The sequence below is a fragment of the Stenella coeruleoalba genome (genome assembly GCF_951394435.1).
Source record: "Stenella coeruleoalba genome assembly, chromosome: 20".
In the NCBI taxonomy this organism is placed as follows: Eukaryota; Metazoa; Chordata; class Mammalia; order Artiodactyla; family Delphinidae; genus Stenella; species Stenella coeruleoalba.
The window spans coordinates 27,809,671-27,833,044 of record NC_137166.1 but is presented as its reverse complement, the minus strand read 5'-3'; the positions used below and the strand labels follow the sequence as shown (position 1 = coordinate 27,833,044).

Here is a 23,374-nt window from a genome sequence, read left to right as displayed (position 1 = left end):
GTATAGGTGGTGCACTGAACATCAGGGTATTGCATCTAAGGGACACCACTCACATAGTAGACGTGTTAGGTTTCTAGTAGTAGTGAAGCGCCTCGCTCTATAAAACAATATATTATGACAATTTCAGACGATGGAAGTAAAGTGTCCTAAAGAAGGGGAGCTTTTTCCTTATTTGTCCAATGTGTCATATGAGCATGGCCTGGGGAAGAAGCTAGCTCCCGGGGAAGAAGATTGAGTGGAGGGGACTTCCCTGGCGATCCAGTGGTTAAGACTCCACGCTTCCTCTGCAGGGGGCATGGGTTCAATCCCCAATCAGGGAACTAAGATCCCGTATGCCGTGCGTTGTAGCCAAAAAAAAAAAAAAAAGATTGAGTGGAAGAAGTCCGGGTGGGCATGGGGGATACCATCTCCCTAAGGTAGCCATGTTGGCCTAATACCTGCTGCTGCCTACCAGGTAACTCTGGAAACAGCTCTTAGCCTTTGGGGCCTTGGTTTCCCCATCTGTAGGTTGGGCAGAGGGCAGAGACAAGACAATAAGTGAGCAGCTCCCAGTGCTGAGAAGAGTCTGTCTCTGTGCCCCACAGCCTCTGGAATAACCCCATCCCCCCGGACATGGCCCAGCGTCTGCAGAGCCAGGAGCCCAGGCTGGACTTCGCTTTCTTCGACAACCAGCCACAGGTCCCTCACGGCACTTGATGGCCCCTTGAGACTTTTCAAATGCAGCCGAGTGATGCCAACTTCCACCCACCGGGATAGAGGACTCAGGAAAAGAGCCTCAGCTGGCTGTCCCTGTACCCTGCCCCACGAGGGGGAGACAGGTTTTTCCTGCAACAGTCTTCGGGGAGGACTTTTTTGGCAACAAAGGACCTAGTATAGCCAATAGCCTACCTTACATCCCAAGGGACATGCATGACCAGCCAGAAACATGTAACACAATGGGCATGTCATGGTGTGATGCGTGACACAGAAGGTCACACGTGACAGCATTCCATGTGACATTGCATGAAACCTGCAGTGTGGCCTGTGGGTTAATGTCATGGGTCTTAGCACTACATGTAATATATAAGACATGACAAATGTCCACGCCATGTGGCTGGCCAGATGCCCTCAGGCAGGGCCAAGATCTAATTTATTACTTTTTTAAACCAAGTGTGTATTTATAAATTGCATTTCCAGAGCAGCTAAGCCAGAAAATGTCTTCCGCCCAGAATGGGATGGGGAGAGCATCCAATCACTGACCGGCCCAGTGGCCCGAGGGCCAAGGCCGTGGGCCAAGCCAGGGATTTAGCCATGAGGCTTCCAGATGAGTATCCTCCTGCCTCAAGCCTCAGTTTTCCCATCTGTGAATTGGATCACCCACTCTCCCTTAGTTTCCAGGGACTTTAGGCCCAGGTCCAGGTAGAGCCAGCCTGACCTTGGACAGGCCCAGTCCGTGCTGTGTAAGGGACGAAGCTATGCCCTAAGGGTGCAAGGGGTGGGGACTGCCAAAATATTTAGGTAAGGCCACTGGATCAAGCCACTACCTCAGCAGAATCTGAGTGAGCTCCCAGGGGCTGCATGTGTTACACAGTGTTCTCATTACTTCCAAGAGGGCCAAAGGGTGGCCCTGCTACACTGTAAGCCAGGTTTGGCCAATAAATGTGGGTGATCTTCCAGCCTCTAGCCTGAGTCTGATGTGTCCCACCACCTCACCAAAGTCAGAAGTGGTTCACCCCCTGCCCTGGGGACTGGAGAGCAGGGCAGACTACAGAGAGAAATGCTGAGAGGAACACTGGCCTGGGAGTCAGGAGGCATGGGGTCGAGTCCAGACTCTGTCTCTATATGTGGTCATGTGATCGTAGGCAAGTGACGACCTCTCTCCAGAGCTCACCTGCACCATGAGGGTATTGTAGAAGCTCATGGTGTTAGAAACAGTCTTTGTTTGGCTTGCATTATATTTACACTCTTTTCTGATTTAACTGTCAGTATTTTAAATTGGGAACTTTGACCCAAAATTCAGATTTTCAGCTTCTCGTAGGTGCTGGTCCAGCATTCCCACTCAAGAGTAATCTGCTGGGGACGTATGACTGTGTCCTTTAGATGTGGCGCACATCCGTCAGTTTGCCGCAGTCCCCACCACTCCCCAGTGTATCCCCTCTCACTATTGCTGCTTGCCTGGTCCTTGTGAGAGCCTGGGAACTCCTGGCTAAAGGATTTCCACAGGCAGGTGGTACATCAAGAACATGGCTTTGCAAGTCAGACGGGCACAGAATGGAATGTGACTTGGCCCCTTGCTGCCTGTCCTCAAGGCCAGGAACTGTTTCTGTACATGTTAGTAACACCCCTGGCCCCCAGGACTTTCAGAGGGGTCAGGGAAGCAAAGTGTACAAAGTCCCTAGTATGAAGAAGTAGGTACTGGTTACATGCTCGTTCTCTTCCCTTTTAGGGCTGAATGTCGTATGAAGTGAAGAGGTGTTTGAAATGGCAGGAGAACAGCACTGCCTCTCCATCACCTACCTGTGGGTTGAGCAAGTCCATATCTGGGGAGCCTTCCTCCAGAGCTGCACTCCACTGTAAAAAGTGGAGCAGGGAGGGTGCAGTTACTACTGAGCACCACTGGAGGGCAGGCTGGCCCACTGGCGAGTCCTGAGATAACTTCACCACTGTACCCAGAATGAAGTTAGGAAGTGATGCTAGAGGCTGTTCCCACTTGGCTTGGGAACCTGGGATGTCCCAGCCGGCTTGTGGCTCACCTGGATGGCTTGGCCTTGACCTTTGCCACCCTCCATTTTGTCCTCGATCCCGCACCAAGCATGAGGAGAAAGTCCTCCAGCCAAGTGCCAATACCCACACCCCACACAGGGACACTCTTTATCGGGCCAGGATCAGGGCACACCTGGCATCAAGTGGGGCCATCAGCCTGGTCCTGGGGGAGGGGATGGGCAGGTAGAGGATCCAAGAAGTTTACCTGGAAACCTTGAGTCCCAATTCAGTCTTTCCCGTCTGGGAAAGGATGCCAAGGCCATCAGGGTGCACCTTCACGCCAAGGAGGGTTGTACTGCTTCCTCCCCTTGCCTAAGACTGGAGTATGAATTCCACAAAGCCTGAGGAGCCTTTGACCGGGAAGGTCACAGATGAGGAAGGAACAGAGCACCGACCAGAGAAGCTCCAGCCCAGGTGAACCGCACACCACGCAGAGCCCAGAGCTCAGAGACACTTCATTTGCTGCTTATTTGTTTTCCTTTTCCCTTCTTCTTTCCCCTTTAGCTCTGCCCAAGTTCTAAACGCCAAGAAACTTGCAGCAGCTGTCCTGAAATACACCACAGTACTGTCAGCACCGCAGAGCCGCCTGGGTCCAAGTCAGGTGCGGTCACCATGCTCATTTCATTAAGAAACTTCCTCTCCTGCCACCTACTTGTTTGGAGGCCTGGACTATTTTTCTACCCCATGCTGATGAGGTCTCCCTGCCCCTTTCCTCCCCAGAGTAAGCTCAGTTTAAACAGATCTATGAAAACAGATAAAATTCGAAGAAAAGTAAGGCTCTGGGCCAGTAAGCAGTGTAATCAAAATGGCGCTCCCTGTTTCTACACGTGAGTCTTCCCGCTAAGAAGGTAATCGGGCTGGTAAGTTCCCATGTCTAACTGCCAGGCTGGGATCAGCTCATTTTGCTGCTTTGTCACTTGGCCTCCAACCTATGGTTTTACAGATTGAATATCCACCTTTCTGATGGGAGTCACAGAATCTTCCTTCCCACCCGCTCCGGTCTCAAATCCTCCCAAATTGCCCCCTGTGTCCTTCCCCTAAACATACACGTGTCTGAAATCCACTGTCCAGGCCAGTACCTCTCGAACTGAAAAATCATAGTTACAGACACTGCAACATGCATTGAATCATCTGTGGATCTCGTTCATTTGCAAATTCTGATTCAGCGGGTCTGGGACAGAGCCTGGGATTCTGCATTTCTAAGAAGCCCCCAAGTAATGCTGCTGGCCCACACTTAGTGAAAGTGCAGACCGGTGAGTAGATCTCAATCCTGACTGCACATTAGAATCACCTGGGGAGCTTTTAAAGCTGCCTTTCTAAGACTAGAGTGGTATTTAGAAAGCTCTGCAGGTGGTTCTGACGTGCAGCCAGCATTGGAGACCCACTAGTCTGGAGTATGCTGCCCCTCAGAGAGGCGAGGTAACCCTTTGCACCTACCTTATTTTTTGTCCTGGTAGATCCTGGTGACCCTCCTTTCTCAGATGAGGACACCGAGACCCAGAGATTTTTCCTAACTTGCCCAAAGGTAAGCTAGTAAGTATAGTAAGTGAAAACTAGTAAGGGGTAGCACCAGGAATTGAACCTGGGTCTTCACAACCTTTTTTTTAAAACTTTTTTTCTTTCCAGTTTTATTGAGATATAATTGGCATACAGCACTGTATAGGTTTAAGGTGTGTGATATGACTTGATTTACATATATTGTGAAATGATTACTATGATAAGTTTATTAACATCCATCATGTCCTATAAGATACAAATAAAAGGAAAAAAAGTTTTTTCTTGAGAACTCTTAGGATCTACTCTCTCAACAACTTTCAAATTTTGTGACTCTTAATCCCACAGGTGCTGCCCCAGTTTCCTCATCTGTATAGTGAGGGCACAAGCAAAATGAGTCAGAGCACAAGGACCTACTTTCTCCAGCTGCAAAGATGACCTTATGCTTCATCTCTACACTCCCTCAGGTGGGATCTGAATCCTCTGTCTCCTGCCTCACCTGGTTACAGTTCTTTAGGGCTTCACCCTCTGGGACCTCCTCTAGACCCATAGCCACAACCTCAATAACAATGTCCTCCATTTTACAAATAAGGCCCAGAGAGAAACAAGATTTGCCCCAGATTCCACAGCAAGTATTCAGTGGAGCTCAGATTCCAACTCTGGAACACTAAGGGAGGGAGGACGTTGGAGTGATCCTGGCTGGGGACTTAACTGGTCTGTGGGTCTGTATGTTCAAAGAGAAGGGTCCCCAGGAAGGCGAGAGGGCCATATGACCTTCCTGACCTTGCCTCTGGCCCCCAGCCCCTCCCTTCCCTGGCCAAGGCCAGGCCTGAGGGCGGTGGCCCCAGCCAGAGCTCTGTATGCCCCCTGGACATATCCGGAGCTTCCGAGAAAAGACCTTGCAGTGGCTGGTTTGGTACAGATCCTCCCAGGATTGGGCCCAGGGACAGCTGGTCTTCCTCCCAACCCCCAGCCACGCCAGTACAGCACCCCACCACCCCAGTGTGTCTCGAAGCCCCCCAGAGCTGGAGTCCTCCCTCCCCTTCAGCCCTTGGAATCCACACCTTATTGCTCATCCCACACAAGCCCCAGCCCTGCCCTGGCTGCCCAGAAATCAACCTTTGCCCTGAGGAGGAGGTGACAGAAGAGGAACTTTTTCAAGAGAACAGAGGCCAACTGGGGTCCCCAGGTTGAGTGTCTTAAGCCAGAAGTATCAGTCTCCTGGGCTGTGCCCATAGGCCCCGCCCCTGCACGCACATGCATAGTATAGTGCAAGACTGGGGCTGATGGAGGTGTCTGGGGCTGACTGGAGGGCCTGGGGAGGTGGAGGGAGGCATGGGCATCCTGACCCTGGAAGGGGATATCCCTGCATTAGAGTGACCACAACCCTGGATCTTAAAAGTAGCAATAACAACATGCTAGCCCTGGGGTCTAGGCATGCCTGGTACCAGGCTAGACACCAGATACTAAATCCATCCTTACATTTTACACAGGAGGAAACTGAAGCCCAGAGCATTGAGTGATGTCACCCAGGCAGTAACTGGACAGGCTGAGATTCAAAGCCGGGGCCATGACTCTAGGCCTGAGATGTAGGAGTGCGGTGAGCCACACCCACCTCTCTCCCTGAGATTCCGGAGGGGATGTCTCCACCGCTGATGCGTCTCCACATCAACCCCCTTTGTGGGCAGATGGTATTTTCCAAAGATGGCCACTGTAACCTCTCCCTGCCCACGTGCTCTTCCTACAAATGACAATGACACTCCTCTCACCTAGGGGCGGGGTCTATGGAGAGAGCCAGTGACTACGGCAGAAGTGACATTATATGAATTCCAAAGTCCAGTAAAAGATAATGAGGCTTCCACCTGGTTCCCTTGGGATACTCATTCTTGGAACCCAGCCACCATGCTGCCAGGAAGCCCAGGCCACATGGAACGTCACGGGTAGGTGTTCCAACTGAGGTCCCAGCTGACAGCCAGCATCAATTTCCAGACAAATGTGTGTGAAAGCCTTCTAGGTAACTCCAGGCCCTGTCATGGTCTGACTGCAACTGTTTGAGAAATCCTGAACAAGAACTGCCCTAGCTGAGCCCAGAGGCCCCCCAGAGCCATGAGAGATGATAATGCTTGGGGTGATTTGAGATGTAGCATAGATAACTGGGACACCCTCCATCCTCTCCCAGCTCACATACACCTGAGTCCAGCCAGGGCCTGCTACGCAGGTGGTGCTATTTCAAGTCACTAATTCACAAGCCATATGCGCATGTGTGCACATACCCGACTATCAGCCTATTTAGGGAAATTGAGGCCTCCCAATCGTGCACAGAGAAGTCTCTATCAGGGCAAGGAAAGACTTCAGCATTTTGTAGTAACAGCCTTGTATTGTGTGTGGATTAAAGACAGACTGCAGAATCAACCCACGATGGACACTTGGCCTTAAACAACTGACCTCTGGGCTCTCCTGAGCCCTGACATTTTTTTAAAAAGCTTCATTGAGATATAATTCACATACTACAGGCTTCACCTCTTTAAAGTATACAATCAATGGTTTTATCTACAGTTGTGTAACTATCACTATAATTTTAAAACATTTAAAATCATTGCTTTCTTTCTCTATGGCTCTGTCTAGTCTGGACATGTCATATGCATGGAACCATGCAAGATGTGGTCTTTTGTGACTGGCTTCTTTCACTTAACGCAATGTTCTCAAAGTTCATCCATGTTGTATATACATCATGCCTTTCTGCGGCTGAATAATATTCTGTTGTACGGAGAGACCACATTTTGTTTATCCTTCATCAGTTGATGGCCTTTGGGTTGTTTCCACCTTTTGGCTATTCTGAATCATGTTGCAATGAACATTCATGTACAAGTTTTTGTATGGTTGTATGTTTTCATTTCCCTTTCCTAGGAGTGGAATTGCTGTGACCTGTGGCCTTTGTACTCCGCCCGCCCGTGGCCAGGGATCAGGTATCTTCCCCCCCCACCCCCCACCCCGCTCAGCAGGCCCAACTACCTCATCCTTCAGGTCTCCGAGAGGAAGCCTCGCTGACTCCTCTGGCTGAGTTGGGTCTTCTGAACAACCCTGCCTCAAACCTTTGCACTTTTCATACAGTAATATGATTGCCTGGGCCGTGGTCTTGCCCCCAAGAGGTGAGCAGCGTGAGGGGAGGCACTCTCTGCTTGGGTTCACCACTGTCCATCCCAGTGCCTGGCTCTCCTGCTCTGGAGCCAGGAGAGGAGAGGGATTCTGGGGGCCAGATCAATCAGAAGAGGCTTCCTGGAGGAAGAGGGGCTACAGCTGCGTCTAAGAACACCTCTAGATTGGTTTGCCCCACAGCTGGGCTGAGGGCTTTGAGGACTTTGGTTGGAAGCAAGATGAGAGTTTGGAGAAAAGAAGGATGGATGGAGGTCGGGGTGGGGGTGGGGGGGAGGCAGGCAGAGAACAAAGCCCAGAGCCCTGGGGCTGTTTAGCAGCCGCCCTCTAAGGCTGCAAAGTGCCTGTGACTCAGACGTGGAGGGAGGTTCGCAGGATGCAGCGTGAGTCTCCCAGTTAACCCTCACCTGCCTAGAATGGAAAACCCACAACCCAAGTGTTCTGCGTTAACTCCCAGATTCCCAGTCTGTGAGCCCCGGGGCCAAGGGCTGTGGACGTGGTCTTGAGATCCCCGAGCCAGCTCTGTCCCCCACAATCTGGTTAAATGAGGCTCCTTTGTCTGAGGCACTGGATAGGGGAGAGGGGCGGGGGGAGCGAGCACATAAATACTGCCGAGTGGCCTGCAGCACGAGCGCCCAGCGACAGACGAATTTCTTAAGAATTGGTGCCTCTTCTAGGGAAAAGGCGGCCACCGCCGAAGGGCGGACTCGGTGCGCTAAGGTCTCAAGGACCCGCTAGACGCCCTCCCGCTGACTAGCCCCAGGCACTGTTCGAAATGTTTATCTTATCGTCTCGGTCAGAGAAATAACGCTTGTGTCATCTTCCCAGTCCCTGGCGGTAACAAGAAAACGCCGAGCTCTTTTACTATCGGAAAAAAAAAAAAAAAAGAAAACACAGCGATCCTAGTGCTGCCCGATACAGCCCAGAACCAAACCCCGTGGTATATCCCCCGAGGGCGCAGCGTTGAGCCGAACAGCCCTTGGGGTCGAGGCTGCAGAGGGCGCCCTAGGGCCTGGCAGGTCCGGGCCGACCCCACCCCTCGGATCCCGCGTCGGCAGCCCTGAGCGCACAGTGCGGGCAACTCGGAGGTGCCAGCGGCTCGGGCGAGGCCAGCCTGGGGCGAGTGCGAACCAGCTGCGTTCCGATCCGCGGAATCCTAGCCTGGAACGTTCAGATCCTCGGATCCCGGCCTCGAACGTTCGGACACTCGGATCCCGGCCTCGAACATTCGGGGCCCCGAGGCACTGACAACCCGGTGTGCCTGGGCGCGCCAGCCGCGGGCGGCGGGCGGGCAGGATATCGTCCCCGCTCCGCCCGCGGGAGCGCTCGCCCCTCCAGGAAGCGCCCGCCTCGCCTCCCACTTCCCGCCCCACGCCCGCCCCCGCCCTCGGCCGAGGGAGGAGCCCGAGCAGCAGCCGCCGCCACTACCCGCCCGGCCGGGGAGGAGGACTGGACCTCGAGCAGCTGCGGGCGCACGCGAGCTGGCCATGGCTGCGGGGGCAGCGCCCTGAGCCTGTCCCGCGCCCGCGGGCCCAGCCGAGCAGGGGAGCTCCCGGGGATGCCCCGGTGGCCCGGAGTGCGGGGAGCGGCAGCCGCGCGGTGAGGGTAGCGGGACCCGAGGTGAGTGGGGCCCCAAAGGGGCGGGCGGGGCGCCCTGGCGGGAGGGCTCAAGTTCGGCCTTGGGGCTCGGCTTCTGGTGCCAGTGGCGGCTTGTAAGGAAGCTGGGTTCCGCTTCGGGGGACTGCGGAACCCCAAGCCCCCTCTCTCCACCCGCGCTCACCCGGACCCCGGCGTTTGGGTGACTGAATTCCGACCCGGCCACGCGGGGGCGCTCCGTCTTCGCCCCGACCGCGGGGGAACAGAGGGCAGGGTGCCGAGAGGACGGTGGCGCCGCCCGGGGTCCGAGCCCAGCGGTTTAGGGACCCTCCTACCTTCCCGGAGGCGCCTGGGGGCGTCAGGAAGGTGGAGCCCCGCCACCATCGCAGCTACGGAAGTGCTGAGTTCGGGCTGGCTCCGGGCAGGCGCGGGGCCCGCTCCTCGCCCCCCGTGCCCTACTCCCAGCCCCCCAACCCCCCTCCGTCCCCGGCCCCAGAGAACTGCTAGAGAGTCAGCTCCCTGCGGGCGAAGGGGGAGCAAAGAGAGGGAGTGGAACTGGGCAGCTTCCCAGAAGTCGGAGTGTGTTTGCAAACTAGTTTTTTCTCAAACGCTATCTGGCACCTGTGTGTTTTGGGTGGGGGCGGGGAGGGGGAAGCATGGCGAGAGAGAGAGCAAGGCCCTTTCTTCCTTCCCGTTCCTCGTTACCCCGCAGAGCTGCTTCTCTGAAAAATAGAGGGTTCTTATTTTCCTCTTCCCATGTCATCCCCCAGCCTTGTTGGACAAGCCCCTTTGGGGAAGGGGCTGTGGTTTGCCCAAGGTGACAGGTGGCACTGGAACCCAGGGCTCTGTTAGCCAGGTGCAAGTTCTTCTTACTGTCTGGGACTCCCCCAGCCCTGTTATGTACTGGGTGAAGTGACAAGGGCAAAGGATCTGGGAGAATTAGCTGAGTGGCCCTTTGTCTGTCTGCCCTTAGTGTTTGCTCCCCTAGGGGTGTGGGCTGTCACTGAGGGATGGGGGGCTGTTTCTGTTTCTTGGAGCACCCACAGCTTCAGTAATTGGGGAGAGGAGCCAAGCTGTAACCTTCGGCAGCTGCACAGCCCTAATGGAGAGCTTGGGAGACCTGGCTCTGAACGCCTACCCAGCAGTGGGCCCCTGGCCTAGACCTTCCTCCCCTCCGAGCCCAGGTCCTCATCTGTAAAATGGGCTCATTGTCCAGGGCCTGTGCATATGGAGGCTGGGTGCAAACATAAAAAGTGGTTTTATTGCAGTTCCTCTGGTATGGAGCCCAGTGAGCGCTGGGACTGTCCCAGGCATGTGACATAGCTGGCTGGAGTGGGAGGGGTCACCCAGGCAGTTTTCTCCATGGAAAGAGCTGTGGGCTAAGAATGTGGACACTTGAGTTCTCCTGGCCCTCTGCCGTGTCCTGTTTGGGTGCCTTGTCACTCCTAGGGCTTAAGGGCGTTTCCATTGGTAAAATGAAGCAAAATTTGACACAATCCAGTTTACAGGACTGCTGGGAGACTGGAACCTGGGCCAGGGGGCAGGTGTTCTGCAAAGTTGGGTGCACTGGTGGTCATGGGACCTCCCTCCCAGAGGCCACAAGAATTAAAAATCCAGGGACGTAAGAAGAGGGTCGGAGCTAGAGCCTCAGTTTCTGTACCTGTAAAGTAGTAAGAGCAATACTCTGTACATCTTTATAATCTTTTAGGGTAGTTGTGTAGTTCTTTAAAGGTAGTTGTGAGGATTAAATTAGACAACAAAGGGCTTGTGCACCAGCGCTGTGACTGGTGCCCGATAAGCGCTCAGTTAATGTTAACCATCGTTATCATTATTCATGAGCATATTAGTAAGCCTGATGTGGGTCACTGATTTAGGATTCCTTCTGGGATTTCCTCAGGCAAGCTCGCTTCTCTCTCTCCCACTTCCTTCCTGGAGAGAGGAGCCTCAGAATCCAAATGTTGGACTTCTGGGCTGTTCCGGGGCAGGCAGGGTCCTGAACAGGAAGGTGCCACTAGGCTGAAGAGAACACCATGGGGGATGGTAGATCCAGTGGGGTGGTCCCATTTCCCCCACCTTGGGCTGACCTTGCAGGGCTCTAAGGGGTGATGGAAAACAGAAGAGCATTCTCTAGGAATTCCCGCAGGAGCAAGGTTGCCAGGCAAGGTCCCCTACTGTGAAGCCCTCAGCCAGGGCCGGGGTCCCATCTGCCTGATGCTCTCCTCTCCTCTAACCCTTGCAGGGGCTGCTGAGTCAGGGCAGTCACTTCAGGAATCCATCTCCCTCCAGCTGGGAGAATATGGCCTCAGAGAGGGGGCAGGATTCCTCCCCTCTTGCCAGGTCCCCTGCAGGACACAGGGTGGGCTCCTTGGAAGCCAGGAGGCCAGGTCACCGTAGGGTCTTGGCAGGCAGCAACTGGAGAAGACGATCATGCCCCACCCATGCTGTCCAGAAATAGGGTATGGGGTCCCAAGGGGATTCATGGCTTCCTGAGGTCCTACAGGGCCTGAGGAATGAGCGGGGGTCCGAGGCACCTCCTGGCTCCTAGCCAGGTGTCCTCTCCCTTCCTTGGGCCACCTGGCCTCTGCTCTGTGGTGGCGTCAAGAGGGCTGTTGCTGGCCCATGTCCTGGAGTGTTTCTCCACTAGCCCTGTCCACATGTGCCTCCAGAGCCTGAGATGAAACTAGACTAGACGCTGATCCCTCGCTCGCTATCACATCACCTTGCTTAATTTTTCTCAAGGCATTAGCCGCTCTCTCCCATCATCTGATTCATTCAAGTATGTGTCAGTTTGTTCTCTGCCCTCCTCCCCAGGGGGTCAGCTCCAGGAATGGCAAGGGCATCCTGTGTCCATCTTGTTCAGGGCTCTTTCCCTGCACTGACTGGCTTAATGGCTGAGTCCGCCCCTCCTTGTAGCCTCCTGTTGAATGGGTCTGTGATGTTGGGTGATGGAGCCTAGAAGAGTCATGCGCTCACCCTTTGGGGTTTCCGGAGGAATCTCTGTCTCACCATACTGAGTGCTGGGGCACTCTCAGAGCGCAACGATGGAAGAGGGGCAAGTGCTGGCCTGGGGGAAGGGAAAGTTGTGAGTCTGGGAGAAAGTGGGATTCTCCCAGCACTGAAGCTCTGGGGGAGGTGGTCATGGTGGCTGCTGACCTGGTTGGGGTGTCACCTGCTGCCGTTGCCTGCAGGACCAGAGGTCTGGGGTGTGCTGGGGAGAGTTACCCATCCCCCAGGTGACCTGGGCCAAGTCTCTTAACCTCTTGGACCTCGGTTTCTTCATCTAGAAAATGGGGAGCTTTAGACCAGAAGCTAGCTGTTCCCTTGCTTTCTTCATGTGGTTCTTTTTTTTTTTAAATTTATTTATTTTTATGTATTTATTTTTGGCTGAGTTGGGTCTTCGTTGCTGAGCACGGGCTTTCTCTAGTTGCGGTGAGCGGTGGCTACTCTTCGTTGCGGTGCCGGGCTTCTCATTGCCGTGGCTTCTCTTGTTGCGGAGCACGGGCTCTAGGCACGTGGGCTTCAGTAGTTGTGACACATGGATTCAGTAGTTGGGACTCACGGGCTCTAGAGCGCAGGCTCAGTAGTTGTGGTGCACAGGCTTAGTTGCTCCGCGGCATGTGGGATCTTCCCAGACCAGGGCTCGAACCCGTGTCCCCTGCAGTGGCAGGCGGATTCTAAACCACTGCGCCACCAGGGAAGCCCCTTTCATGTGGTTCTTAAGGCAGCTGTGAAAGGGGTTGTAAACCAAAGAGGACTTTGCCCAGTTGGCGTGATACCTCTTCCGCCTGTGGCTTCGGGTCCCTGCCTTCCAGAAAGGTTTCCCCCACCATGCAACCATCTATTCGTCACCGAACAAATGTGTTTTGTTTTGTTTTGTTTTAATAGCGTAATATATCAAGGGTTTATTTACTATTTTAGGTAGAGCCACAGATTTGTTTATTCATAGGCTTAAAATTTTTTACCTTATATTAGAGTATAGTTGATTTACAGTTTGTGTTAGTTTCAGGTGTATAGCAAAATGATTCAGTTATACATATACAAATATCCATTCTATTTTTTAAAATAAGTTTATTTATCTTATTTATTTATTTTTGGCTGTGTTGGGTCTTTGTTGCTGTGCGCGGGCTTTCTCTAGTTGTGGCGAGCGGGGGCTGCTCTTTTGCGGTGCGCGTGCTTCTCATTGCGGTGGCTTCTCTTGTTGCGGAGCGTGGGCTCCAGGCACGCGGGCTTCAGTAGTTGTGGCACGTGGGCTCAGTAGTTGTGGCTCACAGGCTCTAGAGTGCAGGTTCAGTAGTTGTGGCGTATGGGCTTAGTTGCTCCGCGACATGTGGGATCTTCCCGGACCAGAACTCGAACCTGTGTCCCCTGCATTGGCAGGTGGATCCTTAACCACTGCTCCACCAGGGAAGTCCCATGTATCCATTCTTTCTCAGATTCTTTTCTCATATAGATTATTACAGAATATTGAGTTCCCTGTGCTATACAGTAGGTCCTTGTTGATTATCTGTTTTATATTATATATAGTAGTGTATATATAACCATAAGTTTGGTAACCATAAGTTTGATTTCAAAGTCTCTTTCTGTTTTGTAAATAAGTGAGTCTGTTTCTGTTTTGTAAATAAGTTTATTTGTATCATTTTTTTATATTCCACATGTAAGTGATATCATATAATACTTGTCTTTCTCTGACTTACTTCATTTAGTATGATAATCTCTAGGTCCATCCATGTTGCTGCAAATGGCATTATTTCATTCCTTTTTATGGCTCAGTAATATTCCATTGTATATATGTACCACATCTTCTTAATCCATTCCTCTGTTGATGGACATTTAAGTTGCTTCCATGTCTTGGTTGTTGTAAATAGTGCTGCAATTAACACTGAGGTGCATGTATCTTTTCAAAGTTTTCTCTGGTTATGTGCCCAGGAGTGGGATTTGTGGATCATATGGGCTCTAGAGCGCAAGCTCAGTAGTTGTGGCACATGGGCAGCTTAGTTGCTCTGCAGCATGTGGGATCTCCCTGGACCAGGGCTTGAACCCCTGTCCCCTGCATTGGTAGGAGGATTCTAAACCACTGCGCCACCAGGGAAGCCCAGCACCACTTATTGAAGAGACTGTCTTTTCCCCATTATGTATTCTTGCCTCCTTTGTTGTAGATTAATTGACCGTAGCTGCATGGGTTTATTTCTGGGCTTTCCATCCAGTTCCATTGATCTATAAGTCTGTTTTTGTGCCAGTAACATACTATTGTGGTTTTTTTTAAAAAATATTTATTTATTTATTTGGCTGCGCCGGGTCTTAGTTGTGTCACACGGGATCTTTTAGTTGTGGCATGCAGGATCTTTAGTTGCGGCATGCAGGATCTTTTTAGATGTGGCATGAGGGATCTTTTAGTTGTGGCATGTGAACTCTTAGTTGCAGCATGTGGGATCTTGTTCCCTGACCGGGGAGCGAACCCAGGCCCCCTGCACTGGGAGCATGGAGTCTTAGCCACTGGACCACCGGGGAAGTCCCGGTAATATACTGTTTTGCTTACTGTAGCTTTATGGTATAGTCTGAAGTCAGGGAGCCTGGTTGCTCCAGCGCCATTTTTCTTAAGATTGCTTTGGCTATTTGGGGTCTTGCGTGTTTCCATAGAAAATTTAAGATTTTTTGTTCTAGATCTACGAAAAATGCCATTGGTAATTTGATAGGGATTATATTCAATCTGTAGATTACCTTGGGCAGTAGAGTCATTTTGATAATATTGATTCTTCCAATCCAAGAACATGGTATATATCTTTCCATCTGTTTGTGTCATCTTTGATTTTTTTCATCAGCATCTTATGGTTTTTGGAGTACAGGTCTTTTGCCTCCTTAGGTAGGTTTATTCCTAGGTATTTTATTCTTTGACACGATGGTAAATGGGATTGTTTCCTTAATTTCTCTTTCTGATCTTTCATTGTTAGTGTATAGAAATGCAACAGATTTCTGTGTATTAATTTTGTATCCTGCAACTTTACTGAATTCACTGACAAGCTCTAGTAGTTTTCTGGTAGCTTCTTTAGGATTTTCTATGTATAGTATCGTGTCATCTGCAAACAGTGACAGTTTTACTTCTTCTTTTCCAATTTGGATTCCTTTTCTTTCTGTTTCTTCTCTGATTACCGTGGCTAGGACTTCCAATACTATGTTCAGTAAAAGTGGTGAGAGTGGAATCCTTGTCCTGTTCCTGATCGTAGAGGAAATGCTTTCAGCTTTTCATCGTTGAGTATGATGTTAGCTGTGAGTTTGTCATACATGGCCTTTATTATGTTGAAGTATGTTCTCTCTATGCCCAGTTTCTGGAGAGTTTTTATTTTTTATCATAAACGGGTGTTGAATTTTGTCAAAAGCTTATTCTGCATCTATTGAGATGATCATATGATTTTTATTCTTCAGTTTGTTAATGTGGTGTACCACACTGATCGATTTGCAGATATTGAAAAATCCTTGCATCCCAGAGATAAATCCCACTTGATCATGGTGTATGGACCTTTTAATGTATTGTTGGATTTGGTTCGCTAGTACTTTGTTGAGGATTTTTGTGTCTATCTTCTTCATCAGTGATATTGGCCTGTAATTTTCTTTTTTTGTGGTATCTTTGTCTGATTTTGGTATTAGGGTTGTAGCGGCCTCACAGAATGAGTTTGGGAGTGTTCCTTCCTCTGCAATTTTTTGAAATAGTTTCAGAAGGATAGGTGTTAACTCTTTGCTAAATGTTTGATAGAATTTGCCTGTGAAGCCATCTGGCCCTGGACTTTTGTTTGTTGGGAGTTTTTAAATCACTTTTTCAATTTAAGTACCTGTGATTGGTCTGTTCATATTTTCTTTCTTCCTGGTTCAGTTTTGTACCTTTCTAAGAATTTGTCCATTTCTTCTAAGCTGTCCATTTTATTGGCATATAGTTGCTTGTAGTAGTCTCTTACGATCCTTTGTATTTCTTTGGCATCCATTGTAACTTCTCCTTTTTCATTTCTAATTTTATTGATTTGAGCCCTCTCCCTTTTTATTCTTAATGAGTCTGGCTAAAGGTTTTTCAATTTTGTTTATCTTTTCAAAGAACCAGCTTTTAGTTTCGCTGATCTTTTCTATTGTTTTCTTCATTTCTATTTCATTTATTTCTGCTCTGATCTTTGTGATTTCTTTCCTTCCAACTTTGGGTGTTGCTTGTTCTTCTTTCTCTAGTTGCTTTAGGTGTAAGTTTAGGTTGGTTATTTGGGATTTTTCTTGTTTCCTGAGATAAGATTGTATTGCTATAAAATTCCCTCTTAGAACTGCTTTTGCTGAGTCCCATAGGTTTTGTATCATTGTGTTTTTGTTTTCATTTGTCTCTAGCTATTTTTTAATTTCCTCTTTGATTTCTTCAGTGATCCATTGGTTGTTTAGTAACATATTGTTTAGCCTTCATGTGTCTGTGTTTTTTACAGTTTTTTTCTTATAATTGATTTTATTTTAATTAATTATTTTATTTTATTTTTGGCTGCATTGGGTCTTCATTGCTGAGCAGTGGCTACTCTTTGTTGTCATATGCAGGCTTCTCACTGCGGTGGCTTCTCTTGTTGCGGAGCATGGGCTCTAGGTGTGCGGGCTTCAGTAGTTGTGGCTCGCGGGCTCTAGAGTGCAGGCTCAGTAGTTGTGGCACACAGGCTTAGTTGCTCCACGGCATGTGGGATCTTCCCGGACCAGGGCACGAACCCGCGTCCCCTGCATTGGCAGGCGGACTCTCAACCACTGCGCCACCAGGGAAGCCCTACCATGAGGTTTTGATATAGCTGTCTGTGTATATAGAAGATTATTTTAAGTTGCTGGTCTCTTAATTTCAAATGCATTTCCAGTATCCTGCATTTGTATTCTCCTCTTCTCATGATGGCTGGTTTTGATATCATATTTGTGTGTGGATGATTTCGTGCCTTTGCTCTATGTTTACCTTTTCCAGTGAGCTTTCCCATTCATAATTTCCTTGTTGCTAGTTGTGGGCTTCTCTTTTCTGCCTAGACTTGTTGTAAAGCCGGTTTGGTGGTGCTGAATTCTCTTAGCTTTTGCTTGTCTCTAAAGCTTTTGATTTCTCCATCGAATCTGAATGAGAGACTTGTTGGGTAGAGCCTTGCTTGGTTGTAGGTTTTTCCCTTTCATCACTTTAAATATATCATGCCACTCCGTTCTGGCCTACAGAGGAAAGTCAGCCGATAACCTTATGGGGATTCCCTGGTGTGTTATTTGTTGCTTTTCCCTTGTTGTTTTTAATATTTTCTCTTTGTCTTTCGTTGTTGTCAGCTTGATTAATGTGTGTCTTGGCATGCTTCTCCTTGGGTTTATCCTGTATGGTGTACTCTGCACATCCCAGACGTGGTGACTGTTTCCTTTGCCATGTGAGGGATGTTTTCAGCTATTACCTCTTCACATATTTTCTCAAGCTGTTTCTCTCTCTCTTCTCCTTCTGGGAACCCTATAATGCGAATGTTGGTGCTTTTAATGTTGTCCCAGAGGTCTCTTAAACTGTCCTCATTTCTTTTCATTCTTTTTTCTTTATTCTGTTCCACAGAAGTGATTTCAACCATTCTGTCTTCCAGCTCACTTATCAATTCTTCTGCCTTATTTATTCTGCTGTTGATTCCTGCTAGTGTTGTTGTTGTTGTTTAATCTATTTATTTATTTATTGGCTGCATTGGGTCTTCATTGCTGCGTGTGGGCTTTCTCTAGTTGCGGTGAGTGGGGGCTACTCTTTGTTGTGGTGCGTGGGCTTCTCACTGCAGTGGCTTCTCTTGTTGTGGAGCGTGGGCTCTAGGGTGCAGTCTCAGTAGCTGTGGCACACAGGCTTAGTTGCTCCGTGGCATGTGGGATCTTCCCGGACCAGGGCTCAAACCCGCGTCCCCTGCACTGGCAGGCGGATTCTTAACCACTGTGCCACCAGGGAAGCCCCCTGCTAGTGTATTTTTAATTTCAGTTATTGTATTGTTCATCTCTGTTTGTTTTTCTTGAAATTTTCTAGCTCCTTATTAAACATTTCTTATATCTTCTTGGTCTGTGCCTCCATTCTTTTTCCACGATCTTGGATATCTTCACTGTCATTACTCTGAATTCTTTTTCAGGTAGATTGCCTATCTCCACAGACTTGTTCTTCTGGGTTTCTGTCTTGTTCTTTCATCTGGAACATATTCCTCTGCCATCTCATTTTGTCTAACTTTCTGTGTCTGCAGTCCCACAGGCTGCAGGGTTATAGTTCCTCTTGCTTCTGGTTCCTTCTGGTTCCTTGCAAGTTCCTTCTTGCCCCCATCTCGTTGTGGCTGCTTCTTTGTCTTTGGAAGTACAATATCTTTTGGTAGGTTCCAGTCCTTTTTTGTCAGTGGTTGTTCAGCAGCTAGTTGTGATTTTGGTGTTTTCAGGAGAGAAGGTGAGCTCAGGTCCTTCTACTCCACCATCTTGTCTGGGCAGGCTCCTCAGCAAATGTTTTTTGAACAGCTCCTCCTATGGACTGTGCCAAAGCTGGGGTACAACTACAGAGCTCTGAATGGAGTTGGGGGCATAGAGTGAGGCAAGCAAATGACAAAGAGACAGGAAAACTTAAGATGGTGGAAAATGCCATAAAGAGAATGAAGCAGGGTGAAGTGATTGAGATTGGCGGGATGGGGGGTGGGGACATCAGGGAGACTTCTGGAGGAGGAGGTGTGACACTTAAGCTGAGATGTTAATCTATGGCATGACATTCATGGCTGTATCCCAGCTTACCTAGTTCCCAGCAGGAACTAGGATACTTCCTGGATATGCTCCATGGATATTTTTGAATGAATGAAGGAGGGAGGAGTGCCCAAAGCAGAGGAGGGAGCACGTACAAGGGCCCTGAGGTGGGAACATGCTCAGTGTATTCCAAGAGCCCTTTCTCTCCACCACGCAGCTCTGTGTCTCCTTTGGTGGCCCTTGTCTCGTCAGGAGCATCTGGCCTTCTGTGCTCTGGCTGTCCCTGCCCCATGACACAGGAGAGTGCATGCTCAGCTCCCAGCAGATGATGCTATCCAACCTCTCCCTCCTTTGGGCCCCCAACAATCTTTCCGAGTCTGAGGGCTGTGCTGGGCAAGAGCACAGTGGACCCCATCTCATTTCAAACTCTGGTTTGCCACTGACTAGCTAAGTGACCTTGGGCAGTGTATTAGTTTCCAAGGGCTGCTGTGAAGCTACCACAAACTGGGTGGCTTCAAACTACAGAAATGTATTCTCTCACAGTTCTGGAGGCTAGAAGTCCAAATTCAAGGTGTTGGCAGGGCCACGCTCCCTCTAAAGTTTCTAGGGGAGGGTGCCTTCTTGCCTCATCCAGCTCCTGGTAGCTGCAGGCATCCCTTGCCTTGTGGTGACGTCACTCCAGTCTCTGCCTCCTTCCCATGGCTGCCTTCCCTCTGTGCCCTTAAGGACACCAGTCATGTGGGAATAAGGGCCCACCGTACTCCAGCATGTCCTCATCTTAACTCTTTACATCTGCAGCTACCTGTTTCCAAATATGATCACATGCTGATCTTAGGGGTTAGGATTTTAACACCTCTTCTGGGGGACACAGTTCAACCTCTAATAGGCAGGTTACATAACCTCTTTGTGCCTCAGTTCTCTGTTCTATGAAATGGGGTGGTAATAATAGGGCTCCTCTGCTGGGGCTGCAGGATAGCCTACACAGAATGGTGAGAACCTGTGGACAGGGCCAGGCACTCAGGAAGCACACAGTCAATGCTGTTATTTCCATCTTATCAGTGAAGGTTTCCTGGGAGCAGCTGGCAATGTCCTTGGCCAGGAGGGCTTACTGAGGAGGGCCTGGGGCTGGGCTGTGGGCCTCTTGCCTGGGATGCGGAGGCTCAGAGAGGCCCCTCCCCGCTGTCTGGATGAGAAGGGGCAGGCGGGCGCCTCTTCAGTGTGGCGGGGTGAAAGCCATTAACAGAAGGTGGGGAGCTCAGTCTGCAGAGGGATGTGAGCAGAGGGTGTCCAGCCACTGTAGGTGCCCACAGGGGGATTCGGGTACTGAGTAAGCCCAGATGACCTTTCAGGCCCAATCAGCCTGGAGTTCCTGGGCGGGAGCTTGGGGCTAGAATCCCAGAGCAGCCCAGCAAAGACTGAGGGGCATATGTAAACTCCCCAAAGCCAGAAGGGGCCTGAACCCTGACAGGCAGGGAAACTGAGGCAGAGAGAGGAAGGGACTTGTGGGGAGTTCACATAGAGAGTTGGGAGCCCCTGTCTCCTAGTCTCCCCATGGTAGGCCCCTGGGTGGGTGTGGATGCCAGGGGGTAGGGCCCCAGGACTGGGTCCCAGTCCCTGAGGCTGCCCCACAGTCCCCTTCAAATGAAGCTACTTTGGAATGACTTCAGCTGGTGGTCATTGTCACCATGCCCTCCTCCCTCCATTAGCTTGGTCCCCCCTCTCTGAGCCTGGCCAGGTTCACCCCGAGGTCCCCGAAGTACTTCCTGCATCCCAGAGTCCATCCACGCCCATCCCCTGTAGCACTTGCTGGGAGGCAAGAGGGCAGGGCGTCGCCAGCCCCACTTTGCAGATGAAGGAGCTGAGACCTAGAGGGAAGGGGTGGCAGAAGCGGGCAGAACCCAGTGCCTGGACTCCTTGGGCGGTAGTGTGGAGGCTGCCTGTCAGCCTGCTGGACCAGCCCCTGGGGCAACAGGCTGGAGATGCCCCAGGATCAAGCCCATTTGGTGGTGGCTACAGAGAATAGCCTCCCTCTGGGTGTGGTCTGGCCACAGCTGGGAGCCTCAGGAGAGCTGGGGGTGGGGGGTGTCAGGGCTGACCCCTGCAGCAGCCTCCTCCCCATGCTGTCTGTATCTATATTTATCCCCATGTCGGCCTGGCTGCCTTTTGGGAGTGCATCGTCTTCAGAGCTCAGCAGCTTTAGCTAAGATAGGGAAGTGATTTGTGTCAAGATGCTGCCCGCCCCCCACCTTGATGGGAGCACCAGTCTGCTCTCTGAGGGGCTGTGCACCACATGGCAGGAGCCAGTGCAGCAGTGGGTGTGCAGGGAGGGCCCCAGGGAGTATTAGCAGCTTGGGGATGGACCCCCCCCCCCCATTTCAGAGAACCAGCGCTGTGGAACATTGGGGTGGTAGGGCTGCGGCTAGAAGGTGGTACCAGATAAACTGTAAAGCCTTTCAGCTCAGAGATTCAGAGAACTCCTGATTTCTGAAATCCTAGAATTCCCAAACCCTGGGATTCTGTGAATCTGTAGGCTTCTGCAATTCCAAGATGCCGCAGATCCTCTTCCCTTCACCTTCACTCTTCCTTCAACTTTCAGCAAACGTTTGTCAAGCTCCCGTTCTATGCCTCTCTGCTCTGGAAACAGCAGAGATGAAAATAAGATCTGGTCCCATCTTTAAGCTCAAGTGAGGGTGACATTTCCTAAGCCGGTGGTTGCAATATGGTAACAATGTAAGTGCTTCCCTCTCCAGGGCCAGGGGCTCAGGGGGCACTTTGTAGAGCAGTCCCCAGTTTGTGTTTTTTTAAAACACGTTTTCTTGAAGTATAATATACAAAATAGAGCAGACTTCCTGCTCAATGACTGTTCACAAACCCAAAACATCCGTGTTAGCAGCCCCTAGATTGAGAAACAAACGTGACCCTCACTGAAGCCCCCTGGTAGCCCCGTCCGGTTACTCACACCCTCCCCCACTATCTTGCAGTGCCCCTCCAGCAGCATAGACTTGTTTTGCCTGGGTCTAACTTCACGTAATGAGATTATACAGGATGACACGCCCCTTTGCGTCTGGCTTCCTGCATTCAGTATGTTCCTAAGACCTATTCATGTTGTGGCTGTCCTCGTGCTTCCTTCATGCTCGTGGCAGTGTGGTCCACCGTGTGCAGGTTCACCATTTATTTATCCCTTTTCCAGATGATAGGCATTTAGGGGACTCCCGGCCTGGGGCTATTACAAATAGTGCTGCTCTGAAAGTTCTCCGGTGTGTCTTTTGGTGAACATATTGCATGTTTCTGCTGGGCGTTGCTGGGTCATCATAAGGGATGCATTTATTTAGCTTCGTAGTCGCTGCCAAACATTTCTCCAAAGCAGTTGTACCAATCTACACTCCTGTTGGTGACATGTGAGAGTTCCAGTTGCTCCACATCCTTGTCAACACTTGGTATCGCCAGCTTTTTAAATTTTATCCTGGGGGTGGGGGCAGGAAGGCATAGTGGCATTGATTTCGTTTGGTTTTGCTGAGCTGAGTTTGAAGAATGACAGAGCTAAGTGAAGAAGAGGGAAGGGCATGCCAGGCAGATGGAACAGCATGTGCAAAATTATAGAGGCATGAAAAAGTACTGTTGGAACTCTGTGTAGTAAACAGCATAGCTAGAGCCAGAAATGTGTTGAGGCAGTCGGGGGGGGGGGCGGGGGGGGGCGGGAGGCGGCAGCTATCAGGGTGTTTGGACATTGTCCTGAGAACAGTAGGGAGTCCCGGAGAGGATTTTCTCATTTGAGCGAGTACCTGCAGTGTGTCAGGCATTTTGTAATTTACATTTTTTTTTTGGTGGTATGCGGGCCTCTCACTGTTGTGGCCTCTCCCGTTGCGGAGCACAGGCTCCAGATGCGCAGGCTCAGCGGCCATGGTTCACGGGCCCAGCCGCTCCGCGGCATGTGGGACCTTCCCGGACCGGGGCACGAACCCGTGTCCCCTGCATCAACAGGCGGACTCTCAACCACTGCGCCACCAGGGAAGCCCCTGTAATTTACATTTGATGGATAAGAAAACTAAACTGAGACTCAGAAAGACCAAATGACTTGTCCTGAGTCGTATTAGCAGAGGCTCTGGAATGCACATCCTTCCAAGCCTCAGTTTGCTCTTCTGGAGAATGGGAGTGGTGATAACACCTCGCTCAAGGATATTGTGAAGCTATAGAAGTTAAAGTCCATAACACACTGGGCACAGGGCCTGGGGCAGGCGTTATTATTACTCTCATTTTATATCCTGTCTCCATCACCACAGCCATACCACCCCCTCTCTTCCCTGCCAGCTGACAGGGTGGGAGTGGGCTCTCCTGGCTCCCACAGTTAGGAAGGGCTGGCAGAGAACTCTAGCCTCAGCACCCTATTTTCCTGCCCCACGGCAGGTCTTCTAGGACCTGAAGGTTGCTACGGAGGTTAATCTTATGTATCACCTTGGCTAGGCTATCGTGACCAGTTGTTCAGTTAAACACTAGTCTGATGTTGCTGTGTAGGTATTTTTTTAGATGCGATTAACATTTAAATCAGTGGACTTTTATTAAAGCAGATTATCCTCCGTTACGTGGGTGGGCCACATCCAATCAAAGGCCTTAAAAGCAAAGACTAAGGTTTCTCCCAGAAGAAGGAATTCAGCCCCAAGACTGCAACATAGAAACCTTGCCTAGTTTCCAACCT

At 50.6% G+C, this 23,374-nt stretch overlaps 2 protein-coding genes across 5 annotated transcripts in view; both read left to right on the top strand.

The window, feature by feature from the left end:
- NLRC5 (NLR family CARD domain containing 5) overlaps positions 1 to 2,023 on the top strand; it is a 95,506-nt gene extending 93,483 nt beyond the window's left edge. For all 4 annotated transcript variants that reach the window (XM_079906717.1, XM_079906715.1, XM_079906716.1 and 1 more), the window contains one exon: positions 585 to 2,023. In XM_079906717.1, the coding sequence (XP_079762843.1) occupies positions 585 to 696 (112 nt within the window). In that variant the 3' untranslated portion in view covers positions 697 to 2,023. The remainder of the gene's footprint in view (positions 1 to 584) is intronic.
- A 6,768-nt stretch (positions 2,024 to 8,791) lies between these two features.
- The window catches only part of CPNE2 (copine 2), a 53,136-nt gene continuing 38,553 nt past the window's right edge, over positions 8,792 to 23,374 (top strand). Inside the window, exon 1 of the mRNA XM_079908760.1 lies at positions 8,792 to 9,009. The gene's annotated coding sequence lies outside the window, so the exon portion shown is untranslated. The remainder of the gene's footprint in view (positions 9,010 to 23,374) is intronic.